Consider the following 24,544-nt stretch of genomic DNA (forward strand, 5'->3'; position numbering starts at 1 on the left):
AAATCAGCACGTTCATACATTGTAAGCTGATTAAGTTCTTTACTTCCTCATATTAGACAATCAAGGATAACAATCATTACCATACCAGTTATCATTCCTATTATCACCATCCGTTTGACAGTAGAGCGAGATTAAAATGTACCAATGAGCTTAAATTTATTTATCAAGATACGAATTAAATAGTCGAATGATTGAATATGGAAAATTAATTTTTCTCCTTTTTCTTACAATTTATATATATATATATATATTTTTTTTAAACAATATTTTATTATTACTTTATCATCGATAATTTTTCACATCGAATCTTTTCAGTTTCGCGTGATTTGCGATTTGGCAAAGTAACGTGCAAACAATGTTCCATAGAGCAACTCTTGCTTTTATTATCTTTCTCTTCTTCGTAAAGGCTTGAGTTACAGAGTTACGAGCACAATAGTCGTCGCCATCCCAACATTTGTTTGGTTGCCAAGTAGAGAATGGGTCAGTTCTTAGCGCTTAGGATAGTGTTCGCTTCTATTATGACTCTAGCCCATCTATCATTCGCGTTGGTACATTTGAAATCAATTTCTTCGCTTCTTGGACTCGCGTGAACCAAGGAGATTTTTACGCGCAGATATATAACTTTCTAAATAATTAACTAATTTTTTAATTCCGCGTTATATTATGTATCGTGTCAAAAATAAGAATTCAATATCAAATGTACCGTTAATTAATAATGAAACAAGGATTATGATAAAAAAATTTACCAAAAAAAAAAATAATAATAATAATAAATAATTAAAAAAAGAAAAAAAGAAAACTATCAATGTTGAAAGCGAAACGAAGGCTCCCCACGTGGCGGGAGTTAATAACCAATCGTATTCAATGTTCTGCAACGACGCGTCCACATTCGACTTCTATGAATAGAATAAACCGCGTATTATCGCAAGAACGATTTTACTCTCTTAAGAATCCTCATGAGGAAATTATTGAACCACTTTGTGCCCCTTGAACGGCGCCACATTAGCGCCAATAAGCAAACAACCGTCGAGTGTACCCACATATCAGCGGCACCAGCAGCCCTGCTTCTACGAACGGCAATTGTTGTACGTTGACTTGTCTCTCTTTCTCTCTCTCTCTCTCTCTCTTTTTCTCTCATACCCCCGTTCATTCTCTCTCCATAAATAATCTCTACAATTTCTAGAGGCCTCCTGTGTCAGCGAATTCTCCGGTGGTCTCGTTTCGCATAAAGGACTTTGAGCTTATGTGACGCGTGAAATTATAACGGTGGTGGAAAAGTAAAAAAGAGAGCGACCGGGCCAAAGCATTCTTTGAATAGTGGAATTATTTGCAGTAAGAAAATGAAAATGCAAAGGCGGCCGGCTAAAGCGCGTATAAAGGAGAATGCATTTTCTACTATGACCCTGCAATTATATTACTCCGTGCCGATCCTTTCTCCCGTAAACTTCGTAACCGCCATTTGGTTTATTCTTTGCAACTGGACGGCGCGAGGAAAAGAGAAAAAGAAGAGAAAGGGCGCGAGCGGGTTGATATATAGGGGGGTTGCGGGGGAGAGGGGGGGGGAGGGGAGTAGCCGCCGTAAGGCTTAACTTTGAACCGAGAAAAATGTGAAAATTCGCACGAAAGATGGATATTTACGTGTGCAAATGTATTCGAGTGATATTTCGCGTGGTGCGTGTATGCTAATCATTTTAGAAAGAAACGTGTATGTGTACACACACGCGTAATGTTTTATACACCGATACGTCGCACGCAATATACGCACGATACGATTGTGAATGAAATCTAGTCACAGAGGGGGGAGGGGGAGGAAGGAAGCGGGAGAGGGAGGGAGGGGGGAGGGGGGAAGAAATTAACCGGTAAACTTTTCTCTGCGGAGCGAATGCTTAATAGTTCACTTCTGAAGCGTTCAAACAATGAACAAAGCGGTGAATTAAAATTGGAGGCACCCCATAAGTGGGCTCATGAAAGGGGAGAGAGATAATATGGGCCGCCGCCACGATGGTGTTAGAGCAACTGACGGGGTAACTACTTTGAAAAGAAAAGTTGAAAGCTCACGAGCACCGACGCCTTTTATTCTTCCCCGGTAGAAGTGGTTAAGGCGCTTCTTCTCCTCGCCGGTTTCCTCGTGATATCAATATCATAGAAAGAAATGAAATTTCAAGTAGCTCATATAATAAATCCTATCCTTTTTTTCTTTTGCCTCTTTTTTTTTTTCATTTTTATCTCAAAATGTCCCGTAATTCGTGAAAACGTTTCATTAATATAAGCTAGTATAACTCCGATAATAAAAAAAAAAAAATCTCTAAATCTTCACGTCTACATCTCTTACAGAAACTCTTAAAAATAACTTCCCGATGATAAAAGGAAAAAAGGCTTAAGAATGTTTCAAAGATTATTATAATAGCATTCAAACGTTTCTTTCAATGGGAGATAGCATCGTAATGGAAGCGAAGAAAATTAGCGAAATTAATCGATTCGGCGCAACTACGTCGGATAAAATTGGCCGAGTTCCTAGTCTATCTCGGAAGTTGCGGCAAGAGTAATCGGCCCCGCATCTTTTCGTAATTAAAAACGCGACAATCTTGTTACGAGAAAGCTTGAAAACGATGAAGAAATTGAGGCAATACGCGCCTCTTGCTTTCCCTCCCCCCCCCTCTTCTTTTTTTTTTTTTTCTCTTATTTTTCTTATTGTTGATTACTTACGGGAGCGGCTGGGTGTCTCGCCGGCGCGGGATACATCTTAATTGTGGCTAAATACTTCGCAAGAATCACACACGTCCGCAATGTCCTTTGTACACGGTCACTTCATGATCCATTCCCCGGCTCGATCTTTGCGGCAACATTCTCAGGATCTTGGAGGAACGCCAACGGTCTTCCCTCAGTGTTCAGCATCTAGATCTTCGCCGGCTGTAATTATAACACGACACGATTCGTTACTTTGACCGAAACCGAGGTGTTTCGTAAACTTCTTCACGAGAACTCGCGATTTCGCGTGACTACGCTTTTCTTAGAACTAATTTTCATTTTACGATCGGTTTTTATATTTACACTTTGTAACAAAGTGGTTTTCAAACGATTATACTTTAAGTATACTTTAAGTATTTAGCGATTATTCAAGTAACCTAAATAGTGCGTTTGATAAATGCGAGATTTTATAGATGTATATATATATATATATATATATCATCAAATATTAAACATAATTATTTGTTCAAAGTGTACGTGTACATTTTCTATTTTTCAATTTCCAAAAAAAAATCCGACCGACATCACGTATTTTGAAATTATTTATACGATTGCGTCACGTGTGTACGCGGCTTTATGAATCCAACCGATCAATTTATCGTTCGATTTACGGGGCGCGTAAACCATGCTCCGTCACCGTCCCGAGAACATTTATCCTAATCTTCAAGGCGTGTTTCCAACGAAGGACGACAAAGACCGAAAAGAAAAGCAGAGGAAAAAAAAAAGCAACTGGCAACTGGCAAGGGAGAAAAAAAAAAAAGGAGGTGAGATAAAAGAAACGTACGCTCAACGCCCCCTCGTTTAAACCAAACGCAAAGCTTGTGCACGAACGAAATGACACGTACAGAAACTGCGTATTTCGTATTTTTTGAAAATATTGTTTTCGGTAAACAATTTCTTTTCACGCGTTAAAATTTTTCTGCATCTAATACGTAATCATCGACGATTTAAATCATCGATTAAAAACGATAATGACCCGTGAAACGAAAACGTGTATGTATTACGATGGAATGAAATATCGATAATGGCGGACGATGAACAAATGATTCGTTATAATGTACTCGTGACGCATGAATTTAATTCGTCGATAGAGAAATTGTTTGGTGAAATTAAGATAAGAATAATCGACAAATTAAATCAATTAATAAAATTAAAATAATTTAAAAATTTTTAAAAAAATTGTTTGTACTTATCGATAATAATGTAAATGTTATTTTTACTAATGTTCCGTGTTATTTGAAAATCGTGGATATCGAAAATTCAACGCATATCTTGCGGTTTGCACGTGTAATTTACTTTTATATGATTCTCACTTGTTATAACCGTCCATGCACTCGTAATTCGAGATGGATAATTTGATTTGTCGAATCAAATCGAACAGTGATTCTTCATGTTTAAGTTTTTTTTAAGAAACTCAATTTATTCGAATAATTCGGGATATTTTAATTTTTTTTTATTTAATCGAAATATTTTTACAATTTTTTTAAATAATTTCAAATTTTTAGAATATTTTTATTTATAAAAATTTTAATATTTCGATTAACCTTTTGAATTGAAAATTTCACGTATAGTTCATAATACATAAAGAAGTCAAAAGTATCACGTGACTTCTCGTTAACGATACATTAGCAAAGTACGAAAAGTTTCATAGCCCTTTCCAAAACATGCTAACATTACATGCAAACAAGTATGTGAAAATAAGTATATATATACTCGAGTATCAATGGACAAGTATTAATGGCTTGCATTAGAGTAATTTGGATCTTCCCCTCAAGTAATTTTCACGTAATAAATCAGATACATAAAACGGAATCACATATGCGAATTAAATAACAAACTACAATACTGTTTACGTCAGCTAAATGTACATGTAAATTTGGAATTGAAAGTGTCTGAATAATTTAAAACACCAGAGTAAAACGTTCAGAATAAAATGTAGTAGAACAAAATTTTTGATCGAAATGAAGAATTTCGTTGTTGTTATCATTTCCACGTTGACATCAGGGTGATTTCACACATGTATACGTGTCATTACGGGCTCTTTGTAACGCCGGATGATGTTTCGTGTAACATGAAAATGGAGTCATGTAACTCCGTTAACAGACCATTCTCCACGGATAATATATTTCACGAGCGATGTATAATGGAGCGGGCATACGTGAAAAACGCGAAGCCAAATTTGAACAGTCATTTCCATCAATTTGCAATATACGAACATGACGAAACGATGAAAACTTTCAGCGGTTTAACTTTTATCACTTTTTTTTCTATCACCGATGTAGTAATATATAAATCGAAATACATAATCTAAAATTTTTCGATAAAATTCTTTTTAACAAATAAATTATAGAATCTATAGAAATGATCGATGTTTTGAATATCTTCAACGTTTTTTATCACTAGACGAACAAAGAAGTTATACGTACGAACGGAACGAAACGGTTGGATTGTGTGCTCAGATGAAATTTCGTGAAAAGGAAAATAAACAAGCATCGCACGACAGCTGTTCAAAGACACCTACCTATAACGTTCGAGCGAAAGAAGGGAACGTATACCGGATGTAGCGTTGCACAGGCAAGTCACGAAGGAAGTTATCACGAATCTTGTTTAATCGCCGTTAAGATCCTTAATCACGCGATCACCGTGATTTCTTTTCTCTGCGATCGTTATCGCGACATGGTCAAATACCGCGACGTAGACTACGTGCTGCGCTCTACAATTTAAAAGATTTCCCACAAAGTAGCTTACAAAATTATAGTTTATCTAAATTATAATTTATCGACGAGAACTAAATAATGTATATAATTTATGAGCATCGATATATAAGTATATGCAGGCGCGTGTCATCGATAAATAGTTTATATTTTAATCGCTAATAACAATCGAGCAAAAAATTATAATAAGAGGACAACGATATAGACAACGATAAATGATACTAGTTCATAAGCGCTATACATGTTATAAAATTGTGTGTAATATAAAAATTATGAAAACTATCATATATATATATATATATATATATATATATATATGATATATTAACAATGTTAATATAATGACAAATAAATGACATCGTTTCCTCGTTTATTTCCTTTTTCATGTTTGCAGTTGACCATATACCTACTATATTTATTGGCCATCATAGAAATTACAAGAAAATGCCAATGGTATGAGAGGAAAAAATACATAGTAAAGGTTCTAAGAAGCCGACCGACGAAGAAAGTAGCGGGTAAAACGTGTCGATTGTCTGAATGATTTAATGAGCCATGTACGTTGATTCGCGATTACCCCCAGCTTGTAGCTAACTCCCATTCCCGCTACCGTCGTGTCTCTTTCCAGTAATTTACTTCGCAGCTGTGTCGCATCGAAGGTGCTGCCAGTGGCACCGCTTATTAAACTGAGAAAGAGCGAAACTCGTCATTGGCTTCTTTCAAACTGGCCTAATAATGCCGGTTAAACGCGTGCCGCAACATTCTGCCGCTTGAAAGATCGTCTTATCGTTTAAAACATCAGACCAATTAAAGTCAGGCGGATTACAGAACGACATGTACCTGCAACTACGTCGTTCTCAAACACGTAATTTCCGACATAACGTGAAATATTATTAAAATCTGCTAACATTTCTATAATTACCGCCCATTTGAGCTGGCAACGAAGCAAAACAACAGAAAGCAATTATCAAGGTTAATGTTACACGATACGGTGTTATTGGCAAATCGCGTACATGATTAGATATTTCCACCATGTGACGATATATATTAAAAATCTAAATAATCTAAATTAATATCACAATTTTCGAAAATAGAAAGATTAACACGTTTTGTTAGATAATATATAAAATGTCACCCTTTTTTATATGGAATACCGTGCGTCGTTAAACAAATACTCAGCTACTTCTCGATTATCACGATTTCAAATAATTTGGTATATATACACGAGAACAAAATCGATGATAAGACGTTTGTGTTTACATAAAAATCTATCGCGAACATGTTAAATGACGCAGCAAACAATAATTTCTCCCATTGGCAACAAACGAACTGAGAACGGTCAATAGAAAAAGCTGTCAGTAAATAATACCTTTGGTCTGTGGTTCGTTTTCTTCGCGTTTTGTTTCCTCAGGAGATACGTCTTTAATCCACCTTGGCACTATGCGAAAAATATAACCGACACACACCGATTCTTTCTCGCACTATCACAAACACTTCATGTATATATATATGTATAGTCTAAAGAAAAAAGAAAACGCGTGCACAGTGTCACACATATATACGTATATCGAACGTATAAAGCGTCGAGACGAAACGCGAACGTCACAACCGCACCGTACAACGAACGACGCTCGACTGCGAGCCGGGTACCGAAGTGGATGACGGGAAACGTGTGAACGCCGCTTGCCGCCGCGGCGAACACCAATGAGCGGCTACTAACACTATCCACCACAGCAACGACACTGACACACCAATAAGGGGACACAAATGTACACAGAGAACGGAATGTGCATCTCTTTTCTTTTCATCTCTGTCCTTTTTCGACTCGTTTCTCAGTTCGTCGAGTCAAGGGCGTCGACCGACAGGGGCGATTCGTTGTTTCCTTATATCGAAGAAACCAATAATGGCTAATTTCATAATGATTATGAAATTACAAGTTTTCTCCTCGTTCAAAGATACGTCAATATCGATCGAACAATTCGCATTCTATGTTAAAACGGTCCACGAAAGATCTCACCCGATACGGCTTCTTATCGGAAATTTTAATAGCTATTTAACTTACTAACACTACGCCACCGATGTCTTACACTCCCCGCAACTTTTTAACGAACTTTTGTCACGGAGTTCTTTCTTACGCGCATAAAGGAAAACAATATTTTAACTTATATTCGACATTAAAAGAAAACTAATTTAATCTTACATAATTTCTCTATTAATTTTTACTTACTAACCACGTGTTCACGCATATTTAAAGATATATACTTTAAATATACAACGAATAGCGTTCTAAATCATTTAAAATTTATTTTATTAAAACATTTTCTTTTGTTACATTTGTTTCCTTTGTCACGATTATTCGAGATATAATTTCTCACTTTAAAAAAATCTTTATCGACACCTCTGCTTTTAGGTGTCTCGCTCGCACTCAATAGTAGTATCCTCTCAGTTGCTATCCTCTTTGCACGTACACAGAAGATGAGACATATCATTTGATCTCTGTCGCACTTCAGTTTCTTGATCTTCTACCTCTTCTCGTCGTTTGTCTCACTTATTCGTTCTATCTTCAAACTTTCCGCCTCTGTCTTACAGGTGCACCGCATCATCGCTATCGTTGTTTCGCTCGCACCTATCTTTTGTCATACATATGTCTCTTGTGCTCCATCTCTATTCGTCTTCTTCATTCTCTCGTTTTCGTCTCATCTCTCTTTTAACCGTATATATCGCGATCGTTGCATCTGCGTTTCTCCGACTCCTGTAGAACAACAGAGACTGCCTCTCTGCGCGTGTCCTGCTTGCACTTAACTGAAACGAGGCGTAGAAGGAGGAGTACCGGAACCAAGTGCCGAACGTTGCTTGTGTGTCGCATGTACGGAGTGTCGGCAGCGCGCATAGGACAAAGACAGAGTGAGTCAAAGTGCTAGAGCCGGACAACACGAGTCAACCGGCAATGTAAGGAGAGACCTTTAGGTGGGTGCAAGCGATGCAATGGTGAAGGTGATATTCCAAGCGAGGTGAGTGCGTGTGTGTGTGCTCATCATATTACACACTGCTCATACATCGTGTCTGCTGCGCTTTGAGGGCGCGAGGAGATGAATCCTCGATTCGGTTAAACGCCCGCCAACTGGGGATGTTCTAAATCAGGCTGTCTACCTGCGACTTGGCTTTCTGAAATTCCAATACCCATATTCCTCTCTCTCTCTCTCTCTCTCTCATCGTGCAAAATACGAAACGGTTTATAGATAAAATATGTACGTACAATCGTAGAAATTCTTTATTAACAATAACGAAGGTCCACAAGGATAAGAGGCTCGAGACGCATTTTTATCAAGGAAACAGTCGTACTGATAACACGTCAATGACGATATCGTGAAATGAATTTAGCACACCTTTGTACGAGCGTTATTCTGTTTATTGACACATCAATTTCAAGAATGCAATAACCGTAAAACATTTAGCCTCGGTAATATATAGCGGATAAATGAAATATCGCGTGATTAAACGCCGACTGAAATTGCTGTTACTTCGCCCTTTGGAATCTGCTGCATTTATTGTATCGATTCGCGTAGTTCGAGGAGGAAAATTATGTTATATCCACGATAGCAGTTATATAGCGGTGTGACGGAGAGGTGTAGCCAGGAGGCGAGTAAACAGCTGAAGAAAACTTTGTGGGTGGATTAGCATGGTAGGTGTCGGTGGGATATCATAAAACTAGTTTGTGAAGCACAGGGCGCACCCTCCGTTGTACCGAAGGATTTCATTCCACAGGATTTCATTCAATCCACATTGCAACGGTAGACTGACATTTTTTGAAGGGAACTCCGACAAAGAGCTTTGAAAGAGCGGATTAAAGGAAAGAAAACTTCATCGTTACTTCGATTTTCTTTAATATGATTTTGCTCGCCACAATTTCGGGATTCGAACTTATTCAATTAAAGTCATTGAACAATTTTTTTATTTTGACAACTTGTACATTAAAATCTGACCAATTTAAATCTGTTCAAACATTTGCTTAATTTGTCTTTAAAAATTTTTTTACTCCACTCATCATACATCAATCCTTTGTACTACATCAAATCAGATTTAATCTGCAAAATTGATATTTTGTATTTTGTATTTTTTCTTTTTATTTTTAAATATTTTATCAACTATCATAAAACAATCGATGTAAAATCTTAAATACTGTTCAAATCAAGAAGTCAAGCGTAAATATATCTTTAAATTATCATTGTATAAATCATCGTGACAAAACATGTAAAAATGTGCAACATTTATCGTTCACTTCAAAAGTGATAAATTTGTATACTTTGGCATGCAAGTCTGTCCATTTCTCGTTAAGTAAATCACATACAAAAAACGACACGACGTATATATACGTATATGTTCATTTACTTATTTCTATTCGACTATCAGTACCATCGCACTGCAAGCATCCATGAACGTGTTACGCGTGGTGTATGCGTACCGTAAACGCAACGTACATGTACACTGTCTTTCCCTCCAGTTCCATCTCTTTTCCTCTCTCTCCCTCTCTTGTTCCCACCTTTGGTGCATTGTGCTTCGGTTCTCGATCCCTCTTCCGAGCCCTTACCACAAGCCGCAGCCCACTACACTTTTGCACGAACACGCGCGCGTTCATTATCAACGTACAACGTCGTATAACCATATTTACGTAGCACCGGTGGTCACCCACACGGACGCAACGTGCAATGAGGTTGCAAAGAAACGACTTGTGCACAGAAACGAAATGCTATTTGTCGGTATACGCAAGAAGCGCGCGAAAGAGGAAGAGAGAGGGATAGAGAGGCAGGAAGGGACGAAACGAGACAGAGAGAAAAGCCATAAATGCAATTGGAAACCTTTAGCTGATATATTCGCGGAACTTCCTCTGGCGTCGCGTCGTGTAGACAGAGAGGAAGCAATGCGTTTCTTAAAATAATAACTCGCCTCGTACAATTTCGTTTCATCGATAGTTTGATACTATATACATATAATATATGTATATAGGTATATAATATGTATCGATAATGGTGAATGAAATCGTGGAAGCCGCGCGATCCCACTTCCCTCCTCTCATCTTCGTTATAATTACACCGATGATTAATCGTTTATTTAAAGCACTTAAAGCGAAAGCTTGCCGTCTCTTACTTTTTTTTTTTCTCTACGCTCGAATTGTCGTTCACCGCGAATATCATCTAATTAATTTTCTCATAAATCATGCGACCAAAGAAATAACGGAGCAACGTTTTTGCGTACGCATGCAAAATTATTGGTTTCTTATCGCGTGACTAATAACGAACCAACGAATGTCGAAGGCCTTCATAATTTCGCCGGTAATTGGAGCAAATACGGTCTATGTATTACAGTTGAAAGTTGTTGTCAAGAAAATCGATAGGTATATCTTTTGTTGAGTTATACAACGAAGTCGCATGCAACGATGTATTAAAGAGAGGAGCAACGTAAGACGATATTACGTTGATGCGAAGATAGAACAATGGAGCGTGTCTCTAGAATGTTTTAAATATAAAACTCCGTATTTGCTGGAAGCACTGTCGGCACGAGTCGCCTTTAAGTTGCTTCCCTAAAGAGTACTGCCATTCTTAGGCTATACCACGCTGGAATCATCTACTATCGGCATCGTAAAAGGTTCTATATATCTAACTTGCACCACTCCGGTGAACACGAACCCCTGAAAATCCTGTAAAACACGCGAACAGTTCGGATAATCATTCTTGCTACGGGGAACGATTCGTTGCCGAGCTACGTCTCTCATCAAAGATAAAAAAAGGAACTGGTTAATGGGATAGAACGGTCTTATCTCGAGTGTTTGAAATGTTCGCGATATCGTATTTTCACAGTACAGACGATGTTCGCTCAATATTCGTATGGTAATTAGATAGCAGAGGGATTCCTTTGTCATGCCTTGTTTATATGGATTATCGGCGTACAAACGTTACAGCATTCTTCGATTGCTTTATCCCAATAACTTAATTATGTTTTTTTAACGATGTTTCTACTTATATCATAATGATGTGAATGAAAACCAAACTTTAAAAGTAATACTTTCCTTTTTTGATCCAATCTAAATCGCAATAAGCGGACTAACTTAAAGTCTTTGTAGCATGCGGAAAAACCAACTAGTTATTTTCTTTTGTGACGGATTTATTGTGGCTTATACATATATCTTTGAATTCCTTGCAAGTACCAATTATGCGTATGTTACGACTGACAAGATAACTTACCTATTGCACGCGAAACGTACATACATAATTCGAATGTATAATACAAGAAGCTTTCTTTCAGAGTAACAGAGTTATGTTCTTCAAATAACTTTGCAGTTCTTTATTCTGTACCGTGTTTCTTTCAATTCCGTTTTTATCTTGGCAAGCCGTTATGAAGAACGCAACGACATCTGTCTTCAAAGGAAATCATAGAGTAGTTTTCTGTTGAGTTACAAGATAATGAACTTTAAGAACGAACAATATATTTACGTACATCATTATGATGTATATTGTTAAATGTATATCATTAAATATATATATTTATTTGTTAATCGAATAACAAATGTTTGATTTATAATATCAATCGTATTTATTATTCGATTAACTGCTACAAAAATAAATTTCAAATTATTAAATTATCAAATTTTTAAGTTTCCGAATTTTTAAATTAAATATGTAAATTAAATATGTAAAAAATAATATTTAAACTTTAAAGCTAACATAACCTCACACTATATATGTGATCAGAGTTTTATAATTTTCAAATAATCTTTCGTACCGGCTACTGTTATAAGACTCATTTCTTATTCTTCCAACTGGTCTTGTCACCGAAAACGCCAGTCTTACGAAGACTTGGTGACTGTTTTTCATTCCTCTGGCGGAGCTCGATGTGACAGTACTGTTTGTATTGTATACACCTTTTTTCCAGCTGTTCTTTCATATACATGCTGTGGCAAACGCGCGCGCACACTCACATACACTTAGGATTCTTTTTCCATCTATCAGCCATCTCATTCTGTCTCTGACCCATCTACCACCCACGCGCCCTTTTCTATACTCATTTTTACACCGCCTATCCTTTCGTTGTATGAACAGGCAATGCGCAAGCTGGGAAAGAAAAGAAAGCAACAAGACGAAACACTGCCGCCTTCTCGTTTAACTTCTCTCCATTTCGATAATTGGTATTATAGCGAAACATTTGGTATTATAGCTTTTGCGATATAAATTATGGTTGTAACGTTAATCTCTGTAAAATGATATATTTGATTATTTTAATAATATTTTGTCTATTACCTAAAAAAAAGGTAATTTAAAGATTCTAGTAATTTTAATGTTTATGATGATTCTTTTCTTCATTTTATAATAAATAGTAAAATAGACTTTTACATTTCATGAAAAGATTTTGAAATTACTTTATGTAATATTTCGAGCTATCTAAGATTACAGGAAAGCAAACGTTACCGTAATTATGTATATATAAAAATAAAGATGTAAACGTAGAACATATCTTGTAAATCAAGTATAAAATTTAAACATTTTGTTTTTCATATGTTTCATATTTGTGATCATTATACATATATTTAAGTACGTATATATATTTTAATATTTATATTGGACATACCTTTTATATCGTTCATTATCCATAGAACAATTAAAATTCATAAACATTTCAAAAAGATATTATGAGATCTTAACAGAATATTATATAAATTATATTCTTGATTAATTTTACTTATACTTTCTATCATCAATTTACATCTTTGATATATAAATTTTATTTATATAAGATATATGAAAACTAACCTATAATATTTATGTATGTACGACTAATATGTGCGACATGTTTGACAGAATCGATAACTTTAGAGTTAATCGATCTTTAGGACTAATCGATAATTGGCAAGAACAAATATCAGCGTTTCGTTAATAGTATTCTTTTGTAAGAAAGGTATTGAGGTAAGCTCAAAGGCTACTGACGTAAGTCTGTCGAAAGTGTTGAGACTGGAATAAAGTAATGCTTCTGATATTGGCGAAAATGTAGGACGAACTAAAACGCACTTGATGCAAGAGTGCGTCACTTAGAGGCGTTAAAATCGAAAGTGAAGTGCCGACTTAATGACTCCCTCAGTTCTACTATTTCACTTTTTCCTCGTTCTTTTTTTTATTCTAACAATTGCAAATGATGCTCTAATGGATATAAAGTAACATATTCTGTTGTCAAATTATAGAAAAATATAACTGATGGATCATTAAAAATTGTTTATAAAAATAATTTATATATAATTTGTTATTAATATATAAATAAAATGAAATTTATTAGTTTTATTAAATATTTTAAATATTAATAACATTACAATAAATTTTTAGATGGAAATAATAGAAAATAATAGAAAATAAAAAGTTATATTTTTTATAATGCGATTTTCTTTAAAAATTATCTATAAATATATCTATTTATTATTAGATTTATATCTATACGAAATATTTTTATTATCACAAGCGATAATTATATCTTATAATGTAAATAATTTTGAAAATATAATATAATAAATATCTAAAATAACATTGGAAATTTTTGAATATTTGAGAATTCTCAATATTTTATAAAAATTTTATAAAAACGTAAAAAATATAATTTTATTGTATTTAATTGTTAAAAAATAATTTTTAATTAAAACAATTTTTAATTTTATGATAAAGGTATAAACAATAATATATTTATTATTTATATTTAAAAAATTTTAAGATAAGAAAATATAATAATATTTATAATAAATACAACAAAATTTCTTTTTTTAAATTATATATATATAAGAAAAAGCACATTTTATTATCGACATTTCTCAAAACTGCATTGTGCTGCCATCTACCGACAAATCTCCGAACTAACATTTTTTATATAAATGAACATAATAATGACAAAGACAGAAAACTTTTTCATTCATTATAAAATAATATATGATAATAATAAATTATTAACTCTTTCTAATCATCAAAAAATTAAATGTAATATATTGCTTGTTTTAATATATAATTTTGATAATTTTAAATATGAAATAAGTGAAATATATTTAGCCAGAAATAAAAAGAGAACAGAGATAGAAATAGTAAACAGCTAGCATCTGGTACTAAACGAATGATTCAATGTAGTTGGCAACTTGAGCTTAGTTGTTGATGAACTGTTGAAGTGAAAGTACAGGTATCGCCATCTGATGACCGAATGAGAGGTGCATTCGCAAAACGACCGAAACAAGACGCTTGAAGAGAGGAATTGATCCGATGCTTGTGTATATGCGCGCGCGCGTATCTAACTGTAAAACTGCTCTCGAGAAGTAAGAAACATTAGCGGTAATCGTTGATCATTCGGACATTATTTCATTCGTCTCTTATTCGCAACATGAGATGAGTCACTGCTGTGATTTTCGATAAAAGAGATCGCGAGTGACGAACAAGACTATTCAACGTATTTGCCGTGCTTTTGAACAAGGAGAAATACCAGCCGTGAACAGAAAGAACTACGATACGAAGGTTAAATAGTGTTATTCAACGGCATTGTATGCGATAATTGATTTTATGCGAAATGGATATTAAAAATGTCATGTATAATGTGGTGAGAGAAGGAAAATTGGCACGCTTAAAGGTAAGTCTCAATCAAATTTTCAATATATAGTGTATAAATTTTATCTACGATATAAGATAGGATCTACATTTTACATTTCATTTCATGGCATATCCATTCGGGGAAAATATTTCTTTCTTTAGGTATAATAAAAATACCCTATTCTAAATATAGTTATAGGTATCTATAAATAACCTCGAACCATGTTATAAGTATATAAATTTATTTTAAGATAATCGATGGAAGTATTTCATTTTTTTTTTTTTTAATAAGCTAATCGTTAATTGTATTAATTAAATATTATTTAATATTATATTTTGAAATTTTATATGATTATTAATATGTTGGGTTAATGGATTTTATATGTTAAAAACGAATACATAAATTTTTTATAGGTTAACATTTAAAATTAAAAAAAATTTTATTAGAATGTTTTAAATATATAAAATTATTCAGTTTTTATTTTATCAATATAAATTTGAAATATAATTCGTACTTATCATAATAAAAGTTTAATAATAGATTTACAATAAATATTATTAAAATATAAAATATTTTTATTAAAAAGACTATTAACAATTTTGATGCTTCAAAGAACAAGTTTTTAAATATTATAATGTTTTTATTAAAAAAAATTATTAAATAAATACAAAAAATATATTTATATATTCTGATACTATTTTATTTTTGCAAAATACTAATTTGCTTTTTTTTCAACGATGTTATTCGTCGTTAAATTATAAGACAAAGAGCGCGCCAATATTTCGTTTCCGATTTTCTAATATCAGTCGATCACCACTTTTCGTCACATTCTTATATATATATATATATATATATATATTATTTTATAACAAATTTATTATATGTACATATAATTAAATTCGTATAAATTGCATTAACTTATGATTTTATTTTTTAATTTTTTAATGTACAATTATTGATAAACAAAAATTTATTAAATGAAATTATTTTTAATACTATTGATTAATATAATTGATAAATTTCTATAGAAATGGTCAAACGCTGAAGTTAACCTAAAAAACAAAATTTTTCAAAGATAAATATTTTTTTTATTCAATGTATTAATATAATAATATATATTGAAATATTTTTACATATAATAAATAAAATTATATTATTTTTTGCAAAATATAATATATAATGAATAATGATTATTTAGTATATATATATATATATAACATATTTTTGTTATTATTATATTATATATATATATAACATATATATATAACATTGAATGTTTACAAAATTTATGAATTTCTATTATCCTCATTATATTAATAATCATTCGTAATTATATTAGAGATTATTGTTAAAATTAAAAAATATAAAATATTTTCTTGTCTCTAAAATAACCCTATCAAGTTGAGAATGTTCTTTTTTTTTTCTTTTTTCATTTTTCTTTTATTTTTATATAAGTGCATATACTTATTCGGAATAGCAATACATTGTTTTAATATATCTCTTGTATATATTAATGCACGTACATGTTACAAAATTTTGAATATGATTAGGCTTTTATCAATTTCATCTCCGTACAGATGCGCATAGAATACGTATCGCGATAATGTTAAAAAACGAAGAAAAGAAAAAAAATTAGATTCAGCATTTTCTTGCCTGTTATTACAATGAAAAAAAAGGATTTTCTGTATTCTTAATTCCCATTTATCTTGAGTAGAAAATAGCCAGGACAAACAGCAGTTATATTTAGCAGGTTGAGACATCCATAGACATTAATGGGAAGTCTACTTAGTTAGATATATATATCTATATATATGTATATATTGTATATACCTTTTGTATGTGTATATATATATATATATATATATATATATATACGTAATGTATGAATATAGATATATGAATAATAAGGGTAAAGTTGAAACGTGAAATAAAATGAGCAACAAAAAGACTATTATAGTGATTTATAACTAGCTAGTTGAGTGATATTATTTGAGTGATATTAAAAGTCATAAAAAAATATATTAATAGAAATATCAAAATTTTTTCTCTTTTTCTCTTTCTTTCTTACACTCACACGCGCAAAATTATTAATATAATAGGAAAAAATCTTTCGAATATAAAGCAAAAACTAAAATTTTTATATTTTATAGAATGCGTAGTTTAATATAATAGTTATTTTTAATATTAACTTTCACGCTGTTTATTAATAATTTATTATTTTTTAACAATTTATTATTTTTTTTTTTTTTTTTTTTTTTTTGCTTATATTTACCTCATATTTAAAATTACTTGAAAAAAAGATAAAAAATAAAACAATATTATCAATAAATTTTGTTAAATTTTTCAAATACTTAAAAACATTATCTTATTCTTTAACTAATTTTTTTTTTTATTAAATTTAAATATGAATTAAATTAACAATTAAATTTAAAATTCGAAATTAAATATAAATGTTAGTTTAATTTATTTTAATAGAAATTTTTCCTAAAAAAGAACTGATGGAAATCAATAATCAATAAATCACAAGAGATATGATAATTTATAGAAAACAATAATCATATATTTTGAATTAAAATAATAATATTTTAATATGGGTCAATATTGATATATTGATTGAGCTTTGATTTAAGCTAAAAATTTAAATGTTATTTGCAGTAATTTAGTGAAGTTTGATAATTTAGTGAAGTTAATACTCGTAATCTCGTAGCACATTGTTATAGTGCACATATAGTGTTAACATGTCGCGTACATATTCCTCTAGTGTCTCTGTCTAATGACAAACTCATTGTTTCGAATCAACAATACAGTCAATACATGCTGCACAATAATGTTAATATTCTTTGATTCTTTAAAATTTAAAAATAATATTCCTAAAGAAAAGATTTTTTTTAAAATATTCAATATAAAATATTACGAACGTAATGTACACATTTTAACTTTTATCAAAAGTATTATGCAAATTAAACCGGATTTTTAAATTTTATGATAACGAAAGGTTCATTAACCTAAGCGCAATGAATCACAATGTAACGCAAAAGAGCAGAGACTGATGGTACATATGTTTGTATCCCATATTTTCATCATGTGCCTTTATATTCTTGACAGATATTAATTCAGATTACCGTTATACCTGATCTAGGTCTACTCACTTCAGTTTTCTAGCACTCGCAAAAAAATTGTGAAAGCAAGCTATTGATTTTAAACAAGAGCACTATTGGTGATCTACTAAAAACTTTCAAAAGATAGGACTATAAAAGACACTTTAGAAACTTACACTTTAGTAACATCACCATCTGTAATTGCGTCTTTATAATCTTTGTTAATTTCTAATTTTTCATGATTCATAATACGTTCTTGAATTTGAAAACGAATATTTGAAATTAATCGGAGAAAATATTAAAATATAAAATATAAATATTATACGATTCAGAAATTGAATTCATACGATTTTTATATCTATATTCGTACAATCAAATTATTTGATTTGAGATTGTTTAAGTTCGATTAATTTGACGAAGTAATTATAAAAAGTTAATAGAAATATAATTATATATAATTTAATAAGAATTTACATAGGAATTTTTATATAATTTAACCTTTAGAAGTTTTACCTTTATAACTTTTAAATATTTAAAATATGGAAATTTAAGTAGAAAATTTAAGTAAAAAAACAAAATTATAAAGTTATATAACATTAATATTATATAATATATAATATAATATATAATATATATTATATAATATTAATATTATATAATATATAAAGTTATAAAACAAAATTAAATAGTTTTAACTTATTATTAACTTAGTCATTTATTTATTTTGAAAATAAAAATTTTTCGAAATCATTAATATTTTTTTTATATGGAACTATATGTTTTTTTATATATTAATCGATGCATTTTATTAATTTTATAAGAAAATATTCAAAAAATTATTTACAAAGGACAAGGAAAATAAATTGCATGAAATTGGAATTTAATACTATTAAATTAATCTTAATATTATTTTTTTTTTTAAATTAAAAATTAAAAATTTGAAACGATAGATAATTTCATTCAATATAACTAATATGTATTCTCATTTAATATGTATTCTCTATTAATATGTTTCAAATCAAATGATAATTTTTAATGACATATAAAAGTATAAATTAACATATAGTATTTATAAATGCTTCGTTTATAGCATTTTTTTTATCTTGAATTAATAGTGATAGTATTTCGTATTAAATATGTAAATTAATGGGTATTATATATGCAAATTATAGTACAAACATATCTAACTTCTTATGTTATTTAATCTTAATCTTAAATCTGAAAAATAGAAATTCAATTGTTGTTGTTGCATAATTAAATTATTTAATATCAATGGAATATTACAAACTTCAACTTTCCAATCTAATTCTGTTATATAATAATAACATTTTTAAAAATTTCATAAAATGTTAATTTATGTAGATTTTATGTTTCTTTAATGTCAATTTACTATATCATTAGTAAATTTTGCAAATGGATCTTAATCATTAATTTTTTAAAAATTATCAATAATTTTTAATTTTTTTAAATATTACAAATCATAATATTGCAAAATAAATTCTTTTTCTATTAGTATAAAAATATTTTATTTATCTAAAACATAAACTTACTATAATGTGTGTAATAAAGAATTTCACTATTAGAGTTTTCTTAAATCAGTTAATATTACTTAAAAAAAAAATGAAAAATATTAGAAATTTTTAATAATTTTATAATTACAAATTATAAATAACAAATTCACATTGATAAAAAAAGTTTCAAGTTTATTTAAATTCAAATTGTTTTAATTTGACAAGCCAACTAACAAGATTTAAAAAGGAAAAAAATATAAAAAATACCAGTCATCGTATCGATTCAATTAACACATTGTTGATTGATCAAGAGTAAACTCGTTTATTCATGCTCAAACGTTATTGATCAGTGTCAAGTTAACTCATATTTTTCTTGTTATTGAAAAAAATATGCTGTAGAAAAAACCATAGTAACAATCTATCTAAAGACTAAGATTTAATGTTTACAGAGGATAGAATAGAAGTCATGAATAAAGATATTTTAATTTTTTCAAAGAAAACTTCATATTAATATGTAACTAATGCAGAATACTCTATTATGCAATTATTTATATATATATATATATATATATTCATACAATTGTAAAGTACAATTGCATTTTTTTTTCCAAATAGAATTTTATTACTTCTTCAAACATTCTGAATCAATTATATCAATAGAAAATTGCATACGAATTTCATATTATTGCAAACGTAATTTAAAAAAAAAAAAATAGGATAGGATAAATAAAGTTATTAATTATTTATTTAAATTTATGTGTTTTAATATTCAATTATGGAAAAAATAATCGATTTTACGCATTCCATTTTGCATAAAATCATCATAATATACGACTATGATGATTAATCAACTTATTCCTATCGTTCGAGTTTTCATGATATCGCAATATTTTTATCTTTCCGGTTCATTGTTAAGAAATTATGCAAGATGACGATTGTTATAAAGAATTAAATTCGTTAAATATTTTTCTTCTTTGTATTATAATGAGCAGCGAATGATTCTCATATATTACTTAGTATCTTTGTATTATAATATTTATCAGATATTTCAATGCAATTTTACAATGTGGTCATAAAAAAAAAAACTTTGAATGTTATTTGATATGATACGAGGAAATCAATCTGTTATCCGTATTTTATTAAAACCTTGATAGTCCCGATTATCGAGTTTGCAACACGGTAATTCCAATGATGTTTTTATCGGAATGAACAATAAATGCGTAGAAAATTATATATAAGAGATTAGAACGCTTTTGGTTCACAGGAAATTTTATTGTTATTATTATTATTAATTCAAGGAATTAATAATTAATTGTAATTGTTTAGAAGTATATTCCACGATTTTACGGATTTTACTATGTGTTTAAGAATATTTGTATTTTTTAAATTTTTTTTATCTTTCCTTCAAGTTTATTTTCATTGTTGATTATCATGATTTTCAACATACATCATTATCACAAGAGTATATATTATGCTTATTTACATTCTTTTATTTTCTTCAACATTACGAGTTCTTTAAAAAAAAATTTTTTTCTCATAATGGTTTTACATTTACGATAATTAATCTTGAGAATGTAATTTCAACAAAATAAAAATATCTGATGTATAAAATACTTATAAATTATAAATTATAATTACAAGTATACAAGTCCAAAACGTCATTTCAATATATCCTTCAGTTTATTCATAGATAACTGACTAACAAATAAATTTGAACAGAATATATATGTACTCTTATTTGTTTTGGATTGCGTTCCAATATTTGATTACAGTAATATTTAAAACTCGTTTCTCACGAATATTTGGAAACTGAATGACTATAGTTTAATTTTATTTAATCACTTATGATTGCTCTAAGTTTTGTATAAATTAATTAAAATGAAGAAATTTCTAAATATTATATAAATATTTATTTTAATTTTCTCTAATATTCTTTTATAATACCAATTCAAATAAAATTGAATGACATTTTTCAATTCTTCGTAAATTAATTCGAAGAATTAATAATTAATTAAAATATTCCAGAATAGATAAAGAATTGAAATTAATTCTTATTATTCGTAAAGAATTTACATTTTATTTCTAGTAAACAATTCACGAATTAAGTTATGTTTTCCTATGTAAAATAATATTAAGTGGAAAATTGATTACGGAATGGATCATTTATTATTATTGAAACGTTTTCAAGAAATTTTCAGTTTATTAAAACTGCAAAAAATTAATTATTTTTTATTTTTCAATTATATATTTAAAATATATTTATAGATAATAGAAAATATTTTGAAATTTTAAATAAAAATAATCGTTGTATCATTTCAAAATTATATTTAAATTAAAGAATACTAAGCATACGTATGCGTGCCAATATTTCTCAAGAGATTGATTTCATTCACTTAAAATATTGCTACGATATAATAAACTCGTACATGAAATGAATCTTTGACATTTCTGTTACTGAATTATTGACAAAACATTTGTCTTTATATTTTCGACATACATATTGTCTATAATCTGTAAACTTGTAATTTATCAATTGATTAATGATATATAACAAATATTTGTAAGAATTGATCACTAATATCATTAATTGATTGAATTCTTCCCGAATATGATTCATTATTATTCATTTTTCTTTTTGATCATAAGTATTAATCAATAAATTAAATCAAATTTTATACCACTTATATCATCTGAATTAATATTTATTATTTAAATTAATTTACTATATAAACTTCTTTATATGCTCAAATATAATATAATTGAGATGTAAATAGATGTGTTATACATGAAAACATAATATTTGATGAAGATATGGCATAAATTAAACATTTCTGATAAAAAAAAATGTCTTTTTTTAAAATCAGTATAATCATATATTGCTTCGAAATCAAATTGAAATTATCAATGAATATTCAAAAAACTATCAATGATATACCAAAAAATGAGGTGAAAAAAATTATCTAAAAATCAAAAAGTATATTGATTTAAAGTATAGAAATAATTTATAGTATAGACAAAAAAAATACATAACTTCAAAATTTATTAATTTTAAGAATTTATGTTCTAATTTGTAATCTTAATTTGACCAATATGATTATTTCTTTTCTTATATAATGACTAGAATGACTTGATTTCTTGATTTAAAAAATCATGATAATCTTGAATTAATATTTCGAATAAATGTTTTAATAGTAATGTCAATATTTTGCAATTCAATCAAGCTGTCATATCTTAGAATATTTACGTCAGTTTTTCACAAGGTTCGTTTCATCCATCATATGTGAGATATTACATAATTTCCATTCTTATTTCGATTCAAGGCTGATACCTATTTGCTATACGCTCAATGTCTCAATTTCACGAAGACCTTTTGACAAATCACCATTCTGACCATAACCACAATCACAATCGTAGAACAGGAAATGTAGAATCCGGCTCATTTTACAGCGAATAAGATATCAGGGATATCCAGTTCAGATTAAATGTAAAAAAAAAAATAATAATAATAATGGCAATTAAATAATAATAAAAAATAATAAAAAATAATAAATTAATATATTGTTATCATTATGATTAAAAATATACAGAGAGTACTTATATTTTCCTCATAAATTTAATAAGTAATGTTAATCACATTTTTTTTTCAGTTCTTTTCAAATAGAATGGCAAATAAAATCGAGGTAAAAAATAATTTCCTGTATTTGACTTCAATTTTTATTTTTATTCTTACTATTATTGCAAGATATCGTTAAAATCATAATTTTAATTATTATTGTAATCTATACTTTACACCGAGATTGTAATATACATATTATTATGTGTAATTAATTGATTTATTATCGTTTAAATCATTTTATTAATTATAAGCTTCCACGTCTATTACTTTTTTTACTTTCATATATGATATATGATATCGTGCATATTTATAACCGTAACAATTGAATTGGTTGGTTAAGTTCTGCAGTATTATTTTATCTATTTAGTCTAATCAAATGTGATTATCTGCATTGCTTTAAATAAATTTAATAAGAGGAAATTTTTTGATTTTAATTCTTTTTATTCTTTTCCTGTTTTTATTTCGAAATAAGCTCTCTATATTTAAATATGTGTAACTATGTGTATAAAAAAGATTTAATTTTTAATTAAATGTAAATCTAATAAATTAATCAAATAATAGATATTTGTTTAATCAAAATCATTAAGATTATATTAAAATTAAAATATGTTATTATTATATTATATAGTCAATATCAAATATACGATTAATTTATAATAATGTTATATTTAGACAAAATTCATCAGAAAAATTATTGGCTACTTGCTGCAAATCAATATTCAGTGTCACAGTAAGATTATTTTTCTTTTCAATTACCTATGATAATTATTACAATGATCTAATTATGATTATATCGTTTTAAAAAAAATTCAGTTATTAGTATTTATAGTTGTCAGATATTTTTACAAAAAAGATTTATTGAAATTCATAAAAGTTGAAAATAACCTCAAAATAGGTTAAGATCACGATGATGAGCGACAGTTATTCAATTCCCGTTGCAAGGTTATGTTTTCTTCGCTGCTTTCGAAAGACATTTCGGACACATTCTCACCTCAATGGCGGATAACACGAAGTAAAATCTAGGTTAGGTTTGTGCATATATGTAACACCTAAATGTTCCAATTACCAAAATAACTTTGAGTTACGATGCAAAAATATGTTTTCTTCTTCAATATAGCATATTTCGCGTTTTTCATCCAATCATTTTTACGAGAGAAACATAATTTTCAGATTCATGATTCAACATCATGAAATAATTATAGATTTATAGTTGTTGATTTCAATTTAAATTTTCAATTGCAAATGTATTGATATTCAAAT

The 24,544-nt window shown here is 29.3% G+C and overlaps 2 protein-coding genes and 1 long non-coding RNA gene across 7 annotated transcripts in view; 1 reads left to right on the forward strand and 2 right to left on the reverse strand.

The window, feature by feature from the left end:
- The window catches only part of LOC122719134 (protein groucho), a 91,795-nt gene extending 84,711 nt beyond the window's left edge, over positions 1-7,084 (reverse strand). For all 5 annotated transcript variants that reach the window (XM_043944723.1, XM_043944720.1, XM_043944722.1 and 2 more), the window contains exons 1-2: positions 6,829-7,084; positions 2,707-2,910 (exon numbers count right to left, since the gene is read on the reverse strand). In XM_043944723.1, coding sequence (XP_043800658.1) covers positions 2,707-2,742 — 36 coding nt within the window. In that variant the 5' untranslated portion in view covers positions 2,743-2,910; positions 6,829-7,084. The remainder of the gene's footprint in view (positions 1-2,706; positions 2,911-6,828) is intronic.
- A 1,709-nt stretch (positions 7,085-8,793) lies between these two features.
- LOC122719153 lies at positions 8,794-13,576 on the reverse strand. The gene is made up of 3 exons (XR_006347518.1): positions 13,080-13,576; positions 12,237-12,704; positions 8,794-11,899 (listed from the first exon to the last, which is right to left on the reverse strand). It is a non-coding gene; the product is annotated as an uncharacterized LOC122719153 (long non-coding RNA).
- Positions 13,577-14,645: 1,069 nt separating this feature from the next.
- Positions 14,646-24,544, forward strand: part of LOC122719132 (protein fem-1 homolog CG6966) — a 29,199-nt gene continuing 19,300 nt past the window's right edge. The window contains exon 1 of the mRNA XM_043944713.1: positions 14,646-15,098. Coding sequence (XP_043800648.1) covers positions 15,039-15,098 — 60 coding nt within the window. The 5' untranslated portion in view covers positions 14,646-15,038. The remainder of the gene's footprint in view (positions 15,099-24,544) is intronic.

The sequence above is a fragment of the Apis laboriosa genome, unplaced genomic scaffold (genome assembly GCF_014066325.1).
Source record: "Apis laboriosa isolate Shangri-la unplaced genomic scaffold, ASM1406632v1 scaffold70_cov154, whole genome shotgun sequence".
Classification (NCBI taxonomy): Eukaryota; Metazoa; Arthropoda; class Insecta; order Hymenoptera; family Apidae; genus Apis; species Apis laboriosa.